General features: G+C 43.4%; 1 protein-coding gene across 2 annotated transcripts in view; it reads right to left on the bottom strand.

Moving 5' to 3' along the window:
• Positions 1–19947, bottom strand: part of ZMAT2 (zinc finger matrin-type 2) — a 149700-nt gene that overhangs the window by 97059 nt on the left and 32694 nt on the right. For both annotated transcript variants that reach the window (XM_070940841.1, XM_070940840.1), the window contains exons 2-3: positions 9932–10025; positions 9340–9463 (exon numbers count right to left, since the gene is read on the bottom strand). In XM_070940841.1, coding sequence (XP_070796942.1) covers positions 9340–9463; positions 9932–10025 — 218 coding nt within the window. The remainder of the gene's footprint in view (positions 1–9339; positions 9464–9931; positions 10026–19947) is intronic.

Raw genomic sequence — 19947 nt, 5'->3', positions numbered from 1 at the left:
CTTTTTCAGCCCTCTGAGTAGTCCATATGCACAAAAGGACTACCCAGAGGGCTGAAAAAAGTCATTTCTGACTGGGCCTCGCACTTTTGACCGGTCCTCACACTTATGACCATCCTCACATTTATGCCCGTGCAGCTTTCTTAACAACCATGTCACTCATTTCACAACTGCTTCTCTTCACCATGGTGACAAGATAGGGCAAAAATGTAAAATGTGAGGACAGTCGTAAGTTCGAGGACTGATCAAAAGTGCGAGGACCAGTCAGAAATAACTTTTTCAGCCCTCTGAGTAGTTCATATGCATAAAAGGATACAGCAATAGAGAGGGATGAAGGAAGGGAAGGGAAATTAGAGTAGGAGAGAGAGGGAGGAAGAGAGGAGGAAAAGGAGAAAGGAAGAGGAAGTAGGGAGGAGAAGAAGAGGGGGAGGAAGAGAAAGTAAGAAGGAAAGAAAAGAGAGATTGCTGTACAATAAAAAAGATGAAAGGGAAGAAAGCCAACCCCAAACAAATATAAAGATATTAAGATAAAGAATGAATTGTTAAACTTTAAAGAATAAAAGAGAACAAATATGAATAACTAGCAATAATTAGAAACACACATACAAACATACAATGTATTTTCTTTGAACAGAGTATTTGGCCGGTTCACAAATTTAAACAGTGTTTAGTCATTTCAATTAAATTTACAATTTCTATATTTCCTTTTTGCCATATTTATTCCTCATCTATTTTTGTAAAAAACCAATATTACCCTTCATCCTCATCTCTAATCTTAATCAAATTCAATTTTTCCCTTCTATTCTATATTATACCCCTTCCCATTGTCATCTATTTTTATATCCATCCTCACATTGGTTAATTATGTAATATTACAGTTGTTTAATATGAATTCAACATTTTAATATAAATCAATTAGTTATATAACTACCTTTTTTGTATATTAATCAATATGAACATGAATATTCCAATTATTTCCATGCAATCCAATTTCTTACAAATCAATTAATTATATTTACCAATAATAATAAACCAAATAATTTCCCCCATATATTCCTCCAAACCACAATTTAACCATTTCTGCTTTCAGAAATATACAATTAATAGTATCTCAATTATTACAATTCCCTAGTTAAATAGAGCTTTTTTTCTTTTGTGTTTTAAAATCTCCTCTTTTTCCCTAAATTTCCTGTTGTTTGCACCTACCTTTTTTGGTGAGGAAAAAGAAATCTGCCTGCCTAATTTTCCAACGTGCAAAGCCAACAGCCTGCTTTACTTTCTCTTTCGTTTTTCAGTATAGCTGGGGGGGGAGAAATCAGCACTCTTTGCAAGCAAGGAGCAGATCCGTGAGCAAAACAGCTGAGAGCAAATCAGCTGGGGGTCGGGAGCCGATCTAAGCAAGGGCTAATTAGCCTATGCTGAAGCTCCAGGGGCCAATAAAATTACAAAAAAAAACACCGAACCCTTTGTTAAATTGCTGGCTCCCCCGCCCCTCGCCCACCACTATTTATTGGCAATAAATAGTGATGCGGAGGGGCGGGGCAAGCCAGCAATTTAACAAAGGGTTCGGCTGCAGCACTGGCTCTAGGGCGGCCCTTTGAAGCCTCGCGGCAAGAATTTGAAGTTTTTTTTTCCTCTAGCCATCGGAGGCAGCAATAGATGGGGAGTGGGCGGGGTAACCGAACGGCCGACGATCCAACAGAGCAGAGAGTGAGGGTGAGTGAAGGCGTGGAAGCGGCTTTCTCCATCCTGCTCTCTTGCGTCCGGAGCCGGTGGGGAACCACGTGGATCCCAGGCAGCGGAACTCAGGCTAGGGAAGGGGTGGGCAATTGTGGCTCTTTTACAACCTGTGGCCTTCAACTCCCAGAATTCCTCAGACAGCCAAGCTGTCTCAGGAATTCTGGAAGTTGAAGTCCATAGGTTGTAAAAGAGCCACAATTGCCCACCCCTGGCTACGGTAGGCTGGCGCCGCGCGGGTGGGAGGCGAGGGGCGGGCGAGCCAGCAATTTAACAAAGGGCTCGGCCGAACCCCCTAGAACCCCCAGAATCCCACCACTGTGTAGGCCCCTCTTGATCTTGAGGCCCTAGGCTGAAGCCTAGTTAGCCTATAGGAAAATCCGGCCCTGACTGCCCAGCAGCCTGCAGGTGCCAAAAGAGTACCGAGACCTATCGGGAGTCTTTAGCGAGGAAGATTGCAACTTCCTCCCCTCTCACTGTGCAACAGATTGGCTATCGATTTAGTGCCAGGAGCCAAGCTATCCAAGGCAAAGTTGTACTCCATGATTCCTAAGTAGATGGAAGAGCTGAGAAAATACATCGATGCTAACCTAGCGTGGGGCTTCATCCAACCCGCAAAATCCAGAGTACTGGATTTACCGCAGCCCCAGTACTATTTAAAGAAAAAAAAAATGGGGAGTGAGGCTTTGCATTGATTTTTGTAGTATTAATGCCATGTGTGTGGAGAACACCTACCTGCTCTCCCTCATGAAGGACATGATAAGCCACTTAGCCAAGGGCAAGATGTTCACCAAACTGGACTTGAAGGAAGTCTACTATTGCATAAGAATCAGAGAAGGAGATGAGTGGAAGACAGCCTTTAACTGCCCGCTTGGCAGCTTCCAATTCAAAGTCCTGCCGTTTGGCCTGCAGGGAGCAACAGCAGTCTTCATGCAATTAATTAATGAAGTACTGCATGAGCACCTATACAAAGGGGTCCTAGTTACTTGGATGACATTCTCATATTCAGCTAAACTCTCGAAGAGCATGTAAAACGTGTGGCAAGTGCTGAAAAAACTCCTTGCTGCAAAACTCTACATGAAGCTGTCAAAATGCAAATTCCATCAAACCTCCCTAGATTATCTAGGCTACCGAATATCCAGCGGAGGGATGGAGATGGACCCAGGAAAAGTGAAAGCGGTGCTAGACTGGAAGCTCTGACGCACCCACAAACAGCTTCAAAGCTTCCTGGGATTCGTAAACTTCTACAAACAATTTATCCCAGCCTTCGCAGAAGTCGCCCTGCCCCTAACAGAACTGTTAAAAATGGGCCCTCCTCCTGTGGCACCACAGCCGAACCAACCACTTGCCTGGTCAATGGACTGTCAAAGAGTCTTTGAAAAATTAAAACGGCTCTTTGCCGAAGAGCCGATCCTCCAGCATCCAGACCCAGAATGACAGTTCATCATCCAAGTAGACAGCAGCGACGTAGCTGTGGCAGCCCTGCTCCTACAGAAGGACCCACAAGGACAGCTCCTGCCCTGTGCCTACGTGTCCAAAAAGCTCACTGAGACCCACTTGGCTCTCTTCTCCTGGACGCATTTCCTAGAAGGGGGTACAGTGCCCTTCGAGGTCTGGACTGATCATAAAAATCTCAAAGCTCTAAAAAAAAAAACCCAGGAAACTATCCCCCAAACAAATCCGCTAGGCAAAGTACTTCCAGTGGTTTAAATTCGAGCTGAAGCACTTCCCAGCGGGAAAGAATCTACTAGCTGATGCCCTTTCAAGAAAATCCCAATTTGATAGCCACAGGAAAGAAGCCGTCCACCCCATCATTCCCCCCTTGCAATCAGCTGCACAAGTCACCACCAGGGGCCAAACCAGATGACAACCCGATCCCAGCCAGGACAAGCTGACATCAGCTCTGAAAGCAGTGCTCCCAGTCGATCTGTGGTTCATAAAAAGGGAAATCCTGACCATGAGATGGACTGGCTTAGAAGGGTTTGAAACTATATGTTCCCACCAACTTGAGACTGGAAGTACTACAGCGCGGCCACAATTCCAGACTGACTGGCCATTTCGGATTCTTAAAAACCCTATATTTGGCCAGGAAGCAGTTTTGGTGGCCAAAAATGAAAGCTGATGTGGAAGACTACGTGAAAAGCTGTGCCACCTGTGCTGCCATGAAAATGAGACCAGGGAAACCTCCTGGGCTCCTCCAGCAAGTAGCCAGCCCCAGCCGACCCTGGGAGGAGATTGCAATGGACTTTATAGTCGAATTCGCAGAGAGTGGGGGGAAATACAGTCATTTGTACAGTAATCAACTTATTTTCAAAGGAAGCCCACTTCACAGCCTGTTCTGGATTGCCATCAGTGAAAAAACTGGTGAAGATGTTCATCAAACAGATTTACCAGCTGCACGGAATACCCTGCCAGTTCTCAAACTGAGGAATCCAATTCATGGCTAAGTTTTGGAGAGAGTTCCTGAGATCAGCCAGATCCACATAAGGACTTAGCTCGGCTTTCCATCGAGTATGAACGGAGCTGTTGCGAATGCAATAGTGGAACAATATATAAGATTCTATCTGGATTACCAAGAAGAGAACTGGACGGACCTCCTGCCATTTGCAGAAGTGGCTTACAACAAGGCCGTGCACAGCAGCACTGGATGAACCCCTTTCCAGGTCACCAGTGGCACGGATTTTGTATCCATGCCCAAACTGCCCAGGGAACCCCCCTCTTCCATGACCCTGACTGAGTGGATGGAGTTACTGAGAAAGGGCTGGGAGAACACTAAAAAAGTGCTAGCGGAGGCCACTGAGGCATATAAAAAACAAGCAGATAAAACACCGATCTCTTCAGCCTCCCTTCCATGTGGGAGATCAGGTTTATCTATCAACCAAATACATAAGACTAAAGCTGCCTAGTAAGAAGCTGGGACCTAAATTTTTCAGTCCATACCCAATAGTGAAAGTAATTAACCCAGTGACAGTTCAACTTAATCTTAACGCATTCTAGGGAATGTGCATCCCATTTTTCACTGCAGTCTGCTTAAGCCAGCCATAGGGTCCAGATTAAGACCTCAGGCTCAACCACCCCACAAGCCTATGATGATGCAAGGGGAAACCCATTACGAAGTAAAAAAGATTTTAGATTCTAGATCAGTGGTTCTCAACCTTCCTAATGCCATGACCCTTTAATACAGTTCCTCATGTTGTGGTGACCCCCCAACCATAAAATTATTCCTAAGACTATTGAAAATATGTGTTTTCCGATTGTCTTAGGCAACCCGTGAAAGGATTGTTTGACCCCCAAAGGGGTCGCGACCCACAGGTTGAGAACCACTGCTCTAGATTGTATAGGGGTCGATTGCAATATCTAGTACATTGGAAGGGGTATCCTTTGTCTAAAGCTACTTGGGTTAAGAGCTGGGATGTGAAAGCAGACAGGCTAGTAAAACAATTCCATGATAAATGCCCTAAGCCAAAGGAACCTCCTGGGGGGAGGAGAGGTGGTTAGTCCTGTATTACTTTCTTTGCAGGACACAATCTTCTGATGGGGGGGGGCTGTCAGGCCTGGAAGCCATCTTTTACATTGGGCCTTCAGGCCTGCCACATTTAGTGCGGGAAATTGGGAGGGGGGGGACTGTATGGAACATCCCTTTCTCAGAGTTAAGGACATCTTGCCCTGCACCTGGAGGGCTGGAACTGGGAAACATCTCCAGTTGGGATGGTGCTTTGATTGGACCATGTGATGGACATGTGGGTGCTGGGCAGGGACTTTCCTGTGGGTGGGGAAAACCTGGAAGCTTTCAGATTCAGGTTTTCCCACATGTCCCAATATGACATCTCTAATAAAATGGAACTTTCAGGAACTTCAAGCCTCGAAGTCTTTTGTTGAGGGTGTTACTTGGAACCTGACACTACTATTAGGAGATGCAAGGTTCAAAGCGCACGTCATGGCCAACGAGATAAAGTGATCTCTGATAATGGCTCTCAGTTTGCACGTCTTCAATTTAGGAAATTTGCCGTGGAGTGGGAGTTTGAGCATGTGACTTCCTCACCACATTAACCACAAGCTAATGGCAAAGCTGAATCAGCTGTGAAAATTGTTAAGAATTTGATGGTAAAGACCCGTGGAAGGCCATTCTACATTGGAGAAATACTCCAGCTGAGGGCATGGACAGTAGTCCGGCGCAGAGACTGATGTCAAGGAAACTAAAGACCTCCTTACCAGTGGCAAATAAGTTGCTTGAGCCCTCTGTGATTCAAGGTGTCCCAGAGAAGTTACAGTTTAAGAGACAAGTATTCAAAGCAAGATATGACAAATCAGCCAGAAATTTGCCAGAATTGAATATTGGGGAACGAATCCGTATGAGACCACTGCCTGGAGATCGAACAGGTCGTTGGAAAACGGGTATATGTTTATAACAGGTGGCACCACGCTCCTATCTAGTGTACGTTGAAGGAACTCTCTATCATCACAATCGTGTGGATCTGCGTGTGGCTGAGCAACCTGACTCTCCATATCCAGTGGACGGGGCCGACTCATCTGTTATTACTGAGCCACACTTATCCACTGACAATAGGGAATGCACAGTGTCAATACCTGAGACCAATGTTAATGACAATCCTGAGCGAGCACAAAGCTGAAAGTCTATAGAGCTGTGGTTATTCATTTTCTCCTGGATAACCACGACATGAGTAATGTCATAATGTTATGAGTATAAACAAAATGGACATGAGTCATGGATTCTGTACATATCAAATAACTGAAGAAGTTTCACATCTGTGCTCTCTACTCCATTTTTGGCATTTGTGGCAAGGTTGTACCTCCAACCTGGAGGTCATGGATCATGCAGAGTCCACCAGCCATTGAGTGCATTGCATAGTCAGCATACTACTAACTACTGAATCTCAATTATCAGAGCCTATATGAGTGGGATATGTTATCAGAATGGATGACCTCCTTATGCCTATCCAGTTGTTCTAGTGTGCTGGAATCTGGGAAGAGACCTTGAGGTCAACCAGCTAAGTGCTACAAATACACCATGAAAGAAAACCTACACCACTAGGACATCAAGCTAAGGGAACTAAAAGCTGCATCTGCTGACAGAACCTGCTGACGACTCCCTATGCTATGAAACCTCCATCAATTTTGAAGATAGACACTGCCAAACTTGATAGATAACCATGAAATTATAGAATAACACCCAGTTACTACAACAATGGATTTTCAGTGCCCTCAATGTGCTAGATTCTACATTTCCAGACTGGGACTAGAGAGCCACCTCCAAATCCAGAGATGAACTGTATAACACCATGTCTTCTTCAAAACCAAAGGACATCGAATATATATTCGATGGCTCTTTGTAAAAATGAAACTCATTAAAAAATATTAGGAACAAAAAAATCAGAGGAACTGAAATTCAGAGATGAATCTTTCTCATGCTGCTACTAGTAGTCAGAAGAAAACTAAGGGGAAAAGCAAGAACCACTACTAGAAGCATATTCTATATGCCAAGGAGGCACTTTCCATTGAAAAACCTGTCTTTGCTCTAGAAGATGTCAATTATGAGTTCTGGGAAGTCACATTACTTATATGTTTCAAGCACAAAGATCACAATTATAAAATGAAGATTAAAAAGAAGATATGTCATTTATTCTTTTCCTTGAAAAGCCAGTAGAGAGAAGAGGAATGATATATCTTAGGGTCAAATTAATTCTACAATCTGAAGATTCTCTATGTAAAAGTTTTATCTCTTGTGCAATAGATCTAATTTTGTTGGACTTAGCAGTAAGAAAAGGGCTTGAGCTGAAGTACAGAAGTATGCTGTGTATGGGATAATACAGTATAAAAAGAACAATGTAAGAAAAATGTTGGAATATGCAACTTCATGTGTTAACATCAGCTTTTTGAATCAAACTCAGAAGTATGTTGGTAGCAAAAGCCTATAGAATAACACTGGCTCAATATTATTTTAAGACATATTTATTCAGAGGCAAATGAAAATAATTTGTAGTGGCCAAAACTTTCAAGGGCAGGGCAGTTAATTTGTTACAGTTATTAATCCTGACTTCCATTGAAATATCAGTTATTTATTTTTATTAAATTTATATGCTACTTATCACATTGCATGAGTTCCTTTTTATCTAGGAAAAGACAGAACAAGTCCAGTGAATATGGTTGTTAAACCAATACTGGTTAATTTCAAAAGGATCTTTTCATATTAGGAGAGTGAACATCAAAATGGCAGAAGTCAATCAAGGTTAAAAAATGTAAAATGATACACATTGGTGCCAAAAATCCTAACTATTGATTCAAACTAATGAGATCAGAGCCTGCAGTGACAGATAAGGAAAAATATCCTGGAATAATGTTAAACAGTTAAATGAGGCTGCTGACACTGTGTGTATCTGCTGTATCATAACACTCAAGTATAAATCAATGATGCAACTTCATATTGTATGCAGTTCTGGTTGCTGCACCTCAAAATAGATATAATGGAGGCTACGATGATTAAAGGGCTGGAGCAGTTTCCTATGAGAAAAGCAACATTTGGGTTTTTAATCTAGAAAGGCAAATGAGAAGAGACATGATTAATGTGTACAAAATTATCCATGATAATAAAGTGGAGAAGAAAAAGCTATTTTTCCCTTCCCAAAATATAAGAAAAAGTCTAATGAAAATGAATTCAGGGAGAATCAGGATAAACAAAAGGATTTTTTTATATTCCAAAGGTGCTTTTTCCCAATGCAACTGGACTTCCTTAGGGTTGTTGTTTTTTTTGTTTTTTAAGATGCTTTGCTTCTCATCCAAGAAGCTTCTTCAGCTCTGACTGAATGGTGGGGAATGAAAGGATTTATATTCCTTGAAGACAACTGGTCATTTGTATTCTTTTAGAGAGTCATTCAGGCCACCTGGAGGTTTATCTGTGTCCTCAGGGTCACCTGAGTAGTGCAAATGGGTGTGGCGCCTTCTTGCAACTGCTGAAAGGAGTGTGGAGCTGTGCTTTTTGGCAGGATGTTTTCTGCCGTGTGTCCCTTCACTGCTGGGGATGAGTCTGTGTTGTCTGCATCTCAAACTGAAGTGCAAATGGTTCCTGTAGTCTGCAATTTTTTGGAAATCAGTTCATACTCCCATATCATTCAAAGGGGGTTCATCCATAGACATTTAGCTATGCCCTTTGGGATGAACCCCCTTCGAATGCTGTGGGAGTATGAACTGATTTCCAAAAAATTGCAGACTACAGGAACCATTTGCACTTCAGTTTGAGATGCAGACAACACAGACTCATCCCCAGCAGTGAAGCAGTGCTTATGTTCTTATGTTAACTGAAATAATCTACTGATAAAAAAGGGTGAATCAAATGTCTCTCCTAAACTGTGTACTTATTTCAATGAGTAAACAACAGCCATCTCAAATATCTACAAATTGTACGATCCACAATCTGGAGGGATGCTACTATTATCAACCTTGGCATGATTCAGATTCATTTCAGTTTGTTCGATCACCTGCCCACTCTTTCCAAATACATTATGAAAAAGAGTACTGGAAGTTTAGTTGCTAAACCTCTCTGTTAATCAAATGTTAGTACATTAGCACATAAAATCTTTATCACCTTACCCTCCCATCTCAGACTGAGGAGTAGTTTTGGTAATAACAATAGTTTTTCCCAATTTGGATTCCAGATCCACTTTGTAGTCTCGATGCCGCAGAAGCTCACGCTTGATAGGCTGCACTGGTTTGCCTAAAATATAAATTAAAAAAATTAATGAGGATAGACAGACAAAGAGATAGAGAGGATGGTTTGATATACCCTTGAAATATAAAACCTTCATTTTAGTCAGTAGATATTTTTTCCTCTATTGCCCAAGAAAGTTCTTCACTTAATTTTAATTCCCCCAACTCTAAGATCAAATAAACCTAACTTCTTAATTTGTTGAATATTAGTAAATTAAACAGGAAATAAGTTTTTACCATTTTTAAAAGAACATAATATGAAGTGTCTGTCTGTCTGTCTGTCTGTCTGTCTGTCTGTCTATCTATCTATCTATCTATCTATCTATCTATTATGCCGCCCATCTCCCCTGCAAGGTGATTCTGGGCGGCTAAACCTTCTCTCTGAAATGTTGTCCTTTGCATTTCATTCTACAAACTGATTTAGCAACTACTAATGAAACAGAGCCGTGCATTGCATAGTCAGCATACTACTAACCATCTTTCTTCTCTCTTTCCTCTGTAAGTCGTTTCTCTGCAAGCTTCTCATATTCATCTTTGTCCCACTTTCGGCGGAAGTCTAAGTTTTTAGCCTATGATTGAAAGAATGCAATGTTCCAGTTAACAAAAAAGGTTGGTGTTGACAATAATATGAATTATTGGCTTGTAGGAGATTCATTTTCTCTAAAAACTCTTACACAGGAAAAGCATGAACAGGCAATGTTTATACAGAAAGCATTAACCTCAACTATTATATGCTACAGTCAAATTCTAAAAGCTACAGAACTGAAAAGGTCTGATAAGGAATAAAACTTTTCTTTAAATTTCAACAGCTGAATTCCACAAGGGTCAACAATCTCTTTAGGCAGTATACATATATGGTGAAATTTTAGGTTGCATCAATAGAAATATCCTTCTAAATCATGAGAAATAATAGTTCCACTTTTTCTGTAGTCAAAGTCCATCACAGAACAGCATCTTAAGTCTTCACAAGAGAGGACCAACGACAGCTATGATTATAGTCTTCAAATGTCTGAAAGGATGTTATACAGAAAAAAGTCTATCTCTCTCTTTCTCAGACAAGGAAGACTCAGAATACTGGACTAAAGTTATAGGAAGGCACATTATCACTGAATGTCAGGGATTATTCCAATACAATAGTGGAATTAATTACCCAGAAGGATTCCCCTTCACTGGATTTGTTTAAATGGACACTAGGCAGCCATTGGTGAGGATTCCTGCCCTGAATAAGGAATGGGACTCAATGGCTTGAATGGCCCTTCTAACTGTATCATTGTATGATCTTGTGTCTGGGCATTTAAAACATTGCTTTGTTTCTGTCTGAAAGGGCAGAAATCTCATGAGTTTTCAGTCTAGAGATCTTATGAGAGAACATTTCACCATGATAAGATTTGGTGAATACGCAAGATTTCATCCATTTTAAAAAATGACTGTTTCACTTTGGAGTTCCATATGTGCCATTTAGAGGCATCATGATACCCACAATTGCTGATACACATGTTTTACTCTTATTAATATTCTTACAATACTACTTTTGTTTTACGAGAAAAGACCGTGATACCATTCCTGACTAAAATAAATACTAGCCTATGGAGAAAATTACTAGACTAAGAAGGTAGAAATTGCTTATTAAAGTGAACTACAGTAAAATAAAGGCAGCAGATATCTGATAAATGAAGTATTTATATACAGTAGTTTTAAGAAAAATGCAGGGAGATACAACCAAAATGAAAATGTTGTCATTAAATGGAAGAGGGAAAAAGCAATAGAAGTACATCTAAATAGTCTTAAATTATGACACGGAAAAAAACTATTACCTACTAAGCTTCCATCTTATATGGAGTTTTTCATTATAAGAAAAAAATCCTAAGAACTGGACATGGCAAGATGTCAAGATAACATTTTGAACTATGATTGGTTCAGGGGTGAAATGCTCCCGGATCGCCCAATCTGGTAGCAATGGCGGTGGGTGGTTCGGAGAACCTGTAGTAAAAATCTCTGCGCCTCCCCCCCCATGCCCAGCTGAGCCGCACGATCATCAGAGGCTTTTTTTTTTTACTTTTAAAAGCATTTTTTCTACAACCTCTTCCGATTAAAAAATGCTTTTAAAAGTAAAAAAAAAAGCCTCCGATGATCCTGCGGCTCAACTGGGATTGTCAGAGGCTTTTCAAAGCATTTTTTTCTGCAACCTCTTGGCCGAAGAGGTGGTAAAAAAAAATGCTTTGAAAAGTCTCTGACGATCCCAGCTGAGTTACCTGATTGGCAGAGGCTTTTCAAAGCATTAGAAAAAATGCTTTGACAAGTTTTTTTTAAAAAAAGTTGGCCATGCCCACCCAGTCACATTACCCCACCCCCACCAAGCCACGCCCACAGAACCGGTAGTAATAAATTTTACATTTCACCCCTGGATTGGTTCAATATTAATTGTAACATAATAAATAAAATCAGTTTACCTTTAAGTTCCCCAAAATCTCAGTAGTTTGAAATAATTTATAGATACAGTATATACAAGAGCATTAAACTATAAAACAAGACTATCACTATGTAAATAAAATGAATAGTGGGTATTAGACTCAAGGCAGATAACAGGAAGTACTACAAGTACTTCTTGACTTACAACCATTTGTTTAATGACCATTCAGAATTACAACAATACTGAAAAAACTGACTTAGCACACATATGACCATTGCAGCCACCCCATGGTTAGATGATCAAAATTTGGATGCTTGGCAACTGCCTGTATTGATAACAGTTACATTGTCCAGAGCTTATGTGATCATCATCTGTATCTTTCCCATCCAGCTTTCGATAAGCAAAGACAATGGGAGAAGCCAGACTGATTTAATGGCATGATTCACGTAACAACTACAGTGATATGGTTAATAACTATGGCAAAAAAGATCATAAAAGGGGCAAAACTCACTTAACTGTTGCCTTGCTTAGCAACAGAAATTTGGGGCTCAATTGTGGTCATAAATCAAAGATCTGCACATCATCTAAGGTATGAAATTCAAGGCTACAAAATGTGCTGATGGCCTCTGGATCAGATTTAATAAGAAACAATTAGCTGTCAAATGCCTATTAATCATGAAGCTAAATTGAATACATTGATTCCAAGATATTTTGATCATAGTTACCCAGGCATATAACAGAAAGAAATTCCTAAAAGCATGTGGACAATACAGACCTGTGATGGTGAACCTATGGCACGCGTGCTGGAAGTGGCACGCAAAGCCATTTCACCTGGCATGCAAAGCGTCGCCCATTCCTCTTCCGGGTTTCTGGCACACGCATACGCATCGGCCAGCTAGTCTTCTGGTTACTGGTGCGTGCGCACAATGATCTGCTGACCTTCACATGTGCGGCAGTGCCAGAAACCGAAAGATCAGCCGGCCAGCTGATTGTCGCGCACGCATGTGTGCCAGTAACCAAAAGACTAGCTGGCTGATGCACATGAGTGCCCCAGGACATCCACCCCCTTGCCAGCCAGGAGCACTCCCCTGGTCGCTCCCCTGCACCCGCTCACCTGACTGCCTACCTTGTCATCGACACTGCAAGGAAAGGCCCCGAAGCTGCACTGCCTGGGATCTAAATGGGCTGCCGCAGGGAAGAAGGGAAGCCCCAGCCTGCCTGACCTTGCCGCCGCCACCCCTCACCCCTGGCAACAGGGGTTCCCTCACTGCCACTTCCCCAGCGGCGGCAGTAACAGCGGTCTGGGGCTTCTCTCCCTCCCTGCCAGAGGCTTGGGGCTGCTCGGGTGGGGAGACAGAGAAGCCCCAGCCTAGCCGGCAGCTTTGCTCCTTTTCCTCTTCTGGATTCCGACGTGCCCTCTCACCCCTCGCAGCCCCCAGGAGGACCAGAGGAGAGTGTGGTAAGAGGCACACCAGCTGGGAAGTGGTCATGCTCCCTTGGAAGAAGTGGCTGGAGAGGGTTGGATCAACTTTTGCCGGCATGAATGGCCATGCTGGATGCTGCCCAGAGCTCGAGGCTGGGAGGAGGAGCAGCGGTGGCAGACTGTTCGTGCTGGCAAAGTTTGGTGCAGGAGCCTTTCCAGGCCCAAAACGGGGCACGGGGGGGGGCGTATGTACAGGTAGTGGCGGTAGCGTCTTGACTTGGCCACTTCGGCCTTCGAAAGCGCAGCCTCCGCCGTCCTGCCTGTGCTCCTCCCGCTGGGAGCTGCTGGACGAGGTGCGGCTGGCGGGGCTTTGGCAGACCAGCAGCGGTGAGGGCAGGGGGGATGGGCTGCCTGCACAGGTGACTACATGGCAGCCTCTTGGCTTGCTCCGCCAGTCACATGTGTCCCCTGGACTATGGGCGTCGCCACCTTCCCCTGTGGCAGCCGGAGAGCCTGGCTCGGTGGCGGGGGTTGGGCGGGGGTGCCGTGCCGCCTGCGGTTGGACCCGTCACCTGATCTCCACCATGCCTGCTGCTGTGCTGCCAGCCGAGCCAATGCCAGAGAAGGACCAGTGGGTGGGGCAGCCGGCTGCCCTTCTGCTCCTTCCCCGGCATTGACTCAGGGACACAACTGCGAAACCCATCCAGAGTCAAGAAGGAACTTAGAGACAGGGATGCAATCACCGCCCCGCGTCCTCCTTGGCTTGCAACAGATGGCTCGGCTGGGCACAAAAAGGCGAAGCCAGTAGAAGTGGCTGCTGAGCACAGGGTGTGTGTGTGTGTCCTTGGGACGCGGAGAAGCCAGTTGGGTTTGGATCACGGGATGGTGGGGTGCTGAAAAGTTAACCCTTGACACTCTGCAGATCCGCCCAACCCACCCAGCAGTGCCTGGATATGGTTGCTGAAAGTAGAGGCACCTGTAAATTAACATACGGCTGCAGTGCGGGTTCAGTTCATGTCTGAAGGCTACTCAAGAGAGATCGTTGGCTCAGCTGGTGGTGCAGCAGCAGACATGGTGGAGGTTGGGCAAGGGGCCCAACCGCAGGCAGTGCGGCACCCCCGCCCGACCCAACAAAACCGGGGAAGGAGCAGAAGGGTGGCCGGAGTTTCTCCTTTTCCATGTCCTGAAATCTTTTTGAGACTAAACTAAAACTGATACTTGAAGAATCTGAATCTCTCTCTCTCCCCCTCCCTCACCCCCCTCCACCCACCTCTCTCTTTTCCTTCAAAAAAATCGATTCGGCAAATAAGCACCCCGGTCCTGATCTCTGAGTAGCCTTCAGACATGAATGCACGTTAATTTACAGGCGCCTCTACTTTCAGCAACCCTACCCAGGCGCTGGTGGGTGGGTAGGGGGGATCTGTAGAGTCGAGGGTTAACTTTTCAGCATCACGCAATCCAAACCCAACTGGCTTCTCTGCGTCCCAAGGAGACACACACACACCCTGCGCTCAGCAGCCACTTCGACCGGCTTCGCCTTCTTGCGCCCCACCCAAGCCATTTGTTGCAAGCCGAGGAGGATGCAGAGCGATGATCGCGTCCCTGTCTCAAAGTCCCCTCTCGACTCCGGATGGGTTTCACAGTTGTGTCCCTGAGTCAACGCCGAGGAAGGAGCAGAAGGGCAGCCAGTTTTTCTCCTTTTCCATGCCCTGAAATCTTTTGAGACTAAGAAGAATCTTAAATCTCTCAGGAGAGATTGGGGCCTTCTGCTGCCTAGGGCTCTGGACACCTGCACCACTGTCCAGGGGTCTCTGTGTGGCCTGAGAGGGATGGCGAGGCTCCTCTGGAGGACAGGTGTTTGACACTCTCCCTGGTCTCGCCTTCTCCCCTGGAGACAATGGATCCCCCCAGTCCTGCCCGGGCCACCACAGGTGCCCCTGACATGAGTGACATTGAGCAGACCAGGCCCACCCAGCCTGAGGTCAAACACAACCCTGATGCAGCCCTCAATGAAATAGAGTTTGATATCCCTGTTCTAAGGTATTAGCTATTTTCCTGAGCTCAGTTTTATCTGCAAATTTGATGAGTTCCTCTTTTATCCCCTTGTCTAGATCATTTATGAAGATACTGAAAAGTACTGGGCCCAAGGCCAACCCTGTGGCATCCCACTGCATGCTTCCCTCCATGTAGATATAGTTCCATTAAGGATTATCCGTAAGTGTGATTGGCCAGCAAATTGAAAATCCGTCTGGTTATAGTACCATCTATCCCAGTGATGGCTAACCTTTTTGCCATTGCGTGCCAGGAGGGGGGGTGTCGCATGCACGTATGCCCACGCCCATAATTCTATGGGCCCTGCCCCCATGCATGCACGCGCAACACCCCCCACCCCGGCATGCGATGGCACGGTAGGCCTGTTTTTTGCTCTCCCCAGACTCCAGAGCCTTTCTAGGAGTCTGGGGAGGGTGAAAACGGCCTTCCCCACCACCACCCCCAAGGCCCTCTGGAGACCCTCCAGAGGCCGAAAATGGCCCGTTTGCCAACTTCCAGTGGGACCGGAAGTCCCATTTCCGGTGGGACCAGAAGTTGGCAAACAGGCTGTTTTTGGCCTCTGGAGGGCCTCCCGGGGGGTGGGGAAGGCCGTTTTCGCCCTCCCCAGACTCCTAGAAAGGCTCTGGAGGCTGGAGAGATAGAAAAACAGCCCTTCCCCACCCACCTCTCAAGGTCCTCCGGAGGCAGGAAACAGCCTGTTTCCCTACCTCTGGTGGGCCCAGAAGGCCCGAAAATCAGCTAGCCAGCGCACACATGCGCATCGGAGCTGACCTTGCATGCCCACCAATATGGCTACACATGTCACCTGTGGCACGCGTGCCATAGGTTCACCATCACGGGTCCATCCCATATTATTCTATCTTACTATGAAATAGGTTGTGGTCTACTTTGTCAATGTCTTGCTTGAAGTCTAAGTATATTATGTCCACAGCATTTTGCTTGTCCACTAATTTAGTTACTTTATCAAAAATGACAATAAGGTTTGTCCCGATCTGTTTTTAAGAAACCCAAGCTGGCTTCTAAGAATCACCTTGTTTGTTTCTAATGCTCATAAATCCTTTGCTTATCTTATTCAAGATTTTGTCAGATACATGACCACCATCCTACTGTTTCATTCAATTCAAGGCTCAAATGTTAAAAAGTAGCATTATACTTTCTAAACCTTGTAACAGAAACAGTACCATCAATTCATAGTAAGCAGGCACTATGTTTTAAAAATAATGAAACTGGGTGCTTTTGCTTACCTAGTACATGGATTAATTATTCTGTTCAGTGTGTAAAAATCAACTACTGCATGGGCACCACATGCTGTTTATGTACCAGACAGTGAAGAAAGAGCTGAGATCAAGATATCCTTTGGCAAACAATCCCTCACTCTGAAAATCCATCCCTCTGGCAGTTCATCTAAATAACTCAGAGCTTCTGATCAGATGAGCACTGATGGTCAGGATGATATGAGTAATTCATTATTTTAATATTAATCATAAGGAGGAAAAATAGCTTGAAGATTTCTTATATTTTGTTAATTTGCTTTGAAAAATATTAATTCCTATTATTACTCAAATTATTGTCACCTACCTAGAGCATGAGAAGAAAAAAGGCTTTAATTTTAAATTAAGTTTTACAACTTTAAATTGTTACTAAGCCTGAGCCTAAGGGATAGTTAGACTAAGACATCAAAATTAAAATTAGTCAAGCATTTCTACACAAACATTTTAATGTCAGAGCTCTGCTTGTTATTTTTCCACTATCATAGATTCGCTTCAAGGATTTCAGTAGGAGCTTAGAAATCTCAGTAAGATAATTTTCTTCCCCTACAACCTACCATAGCTTCTATGCATCAGTTTCTATTCTGGATCCCTTAGCCCAACAACACACAGAATGCAATGATAAAGAGACTTGATAAAGTAGCAACTGATTTCAAATACCCCATTTACTTTGGGATTGTGGGGGGAGGGGGGGAAGGGTGCCTTTGAAACAGTGTCCTGGCAATCCCTGCAGTTCTCGTGGCAAGATTTTTCAGAAGTGGTTTGCCATTGTCTCCTTCCTAAGTCTATGAGAAGTGACTAGTCTAAGGTCATCCAGCTGGCTCTATGCCCAAATCAGGACAAAAACTCAGTCTCTTCATTTCCAACCTGATGCTTTAACCATTACACCACACTAGCTCTCACTTTTGCTTTATCAAGTGATAACCTTTCCTTAGTTCTTTCTTTAAACATTCTTTAGTTTCTACACTAAAGAAATTATACAGAAAATGCCTATTACAGGTAGTCCTCGACTTACAACCATTCATTTAGTGATTGTTACTGTACGTTTCTTGTTATTATTTTTCCCTCTAAAATATTTCAATTTGTTTTTCAATTGAAAGGTGGAAAAATCTGAAGTGATATCTTGGTCTTATTGTTTTACATTTCAAAAATTTGGCATTTTAACAAAGGTGTGTAGGCTTTTCATCACTCTATATATATGGCATTGGTTTCTTACTCAGGTCTATCTTGTTGGGCTGACATCAATCTTGCAACCTCAAGGTATTTTCTTCAACTGGAATTCAAGCCCTGCTTATCTAAATGCTGCCACAATAGCAGCTCTCCCTTTTGTCCTTCAGAGTCATTGCCTATCCATCTATAGTATCTAAAGTTATCTGGACTAACATTAAAAGACATTTTGATAATTACAGGTTTATGGAAGTTTAGGGATAAACAGAAGCAGAGTTGTTTTAATATAGCAAATAGCTCTAAACCATACATACCGTATTTTTCGAACTATAAGACGCACTTTTTTGTCTCCCAAAAGGGGGCGAAAATGTTTGTGTGTCTTATAAACTGAATATTGCCGAAACCCCGCCCACCCGCCAGCCATTTTTTTGCCTCTGCACGACCTGTTTTCGGGCCTTTTTCAGGCCCATTTTTTAGGCTTTTTTGGCCTGTTTTGGGGGCTTTTTCAGCCCGTTTTCAGGGCTTTTTTCGACCTGATTTTGAGGCTCTTTTGGGCCCATTTTTGAGGCTTTTTTTGGCCCATTTCAGCCTTGAAAACAGGCCAAATAACCCCTCAAAAATGGGCCAAAAATGCATCAAAAATGGGCCACAAAAGTCTCGAAAATAGCCCCAAAAGAGCCTCGAAAACGGGCCACAAAAAGCCTCAAAAATGGGCCGCAAAAAGCCTCAAAAATGGGCCAAAAAAGCCCCCAAAACGGGCAGAAAAAAGCCTTGAAAATGGGCCAGAAAAAGCCCCAGAAACAGACCAAAAAAAGACTGGAAAAGGTCCGAAAAAAGGCAGGCCAAAAACCTTTGGTTGTTGTTTTCCTCTTCTAAATTTAGGTGCGTCTTATAGTCAGGTATGTCTTATAGTCTAAAAAATACGGTACCTAGAATTGTACTACAGTATTTTAACTTGTTCTGTTATTATATGTTCAGACATATTCTGTTGTAATTTGATTACAATAGTCTTTTTCATTATCAGTTCAGTGAATTTGATCATTACTAAACAACTAATACCAGTAATATCTTGTACTTGATCATGGTGTCACAGGGATATTTCTATTTATGTTAACTGACTCCAGCTGTGACTGATTGGTATTAAGGAGTCACCAGCAAGATGATTTCTGTATGTGGCTTTTTAGATGTTGATTGGGGTATGTTGATGGCTGGCTTTTAAGTCATTGTATCTGATGTTTGCTTGTGCTGCCCAGCCCTCACCTTCTAAGTACTTGATAGGCTGGTGGTAAATCAGCACTCCTGTTTCCCAGGCCTTCAATCTCTTTCCTGGCTGTTTTTATGCCTGCTCATCCAACAATCTTAGTAGCTGTAAAACTGAATGTGTGTCCTTGTTCATTGCAGCGTGAGGCTACCAATGAGTTCAGGTCTCCTCGTCTGACTGCTCATTTGTGTTCTTGCGATCTGGTGATTACCTTCCTCCCCATCTGTCCTACATAGTCACAGAGGCAATCCATGCAGGCAACAAAAAACAGCCAGGGAAGTGATTGAAACAGGACCCTCGTCAGGGCTCCAACATGAGTCCGAAAGCTCGGAAGACAAATCCTCTGGTCCTGGTGACCGACCCAGATTGGATCCTGCAACATTATCCGGGGACATGTATGTTTGCCTTTATTCATGAGTACTATCTATTATTCTACTAAAGTTAAATTGTTCATTTTACTATGGAGCTGCATGATACACCAAAAATACAGTCCTTGACTTACAACTACTCATTTAGTGACTGCTTGAGTTACAATGGCATTAAAAAAGTAACTTATGACCATTTTTCACTCTTACAATCGTTGCAGCATTCCCAGGATCACATGATCAAAATTTGGACACTTGGCAACTGGAATATATTTATGAAGGTTGCAGTGTCCTGGGGTCATGTGATCACCTTTTGCAACCTTCTGATTAGCAAAGTCAATGAAGAAGCCAAATTCATTTTACAACCAAGTTACTAACTTAACAACTGCAATGATTCACTTAACAACTGTTGCAAGCAAGGTTATAAAATGGGACAAAACTCAATTCACAACTGCCTTGTTTAGCAATGGAAATTTGGGGCTCAATTGTGATCATAAGTCAAGGACTGCCTGTAAGACATGTTGGTTACCAAATTCTTATATCAG

Source organism: Pituophis catenifer, unplaced genomic scaffold, assembly GCF_029215685.1.
Source record: "Pituophis catenifer annectens isolate HBS135680 unplaced genomic scaffold, rPitCat1.0.hap2 SCAF_3, whole genome shotgun sequence".
NCBI classification, from domain to species: Eukaryota; Metazoa; Chordata; class Lepidosauria; order Squamata; family Colubridae; genus Pituophis; species Pituophis catenifer.
This window is presented reverse-complemented; position numbering and strand designations above follow the sequence as displayed.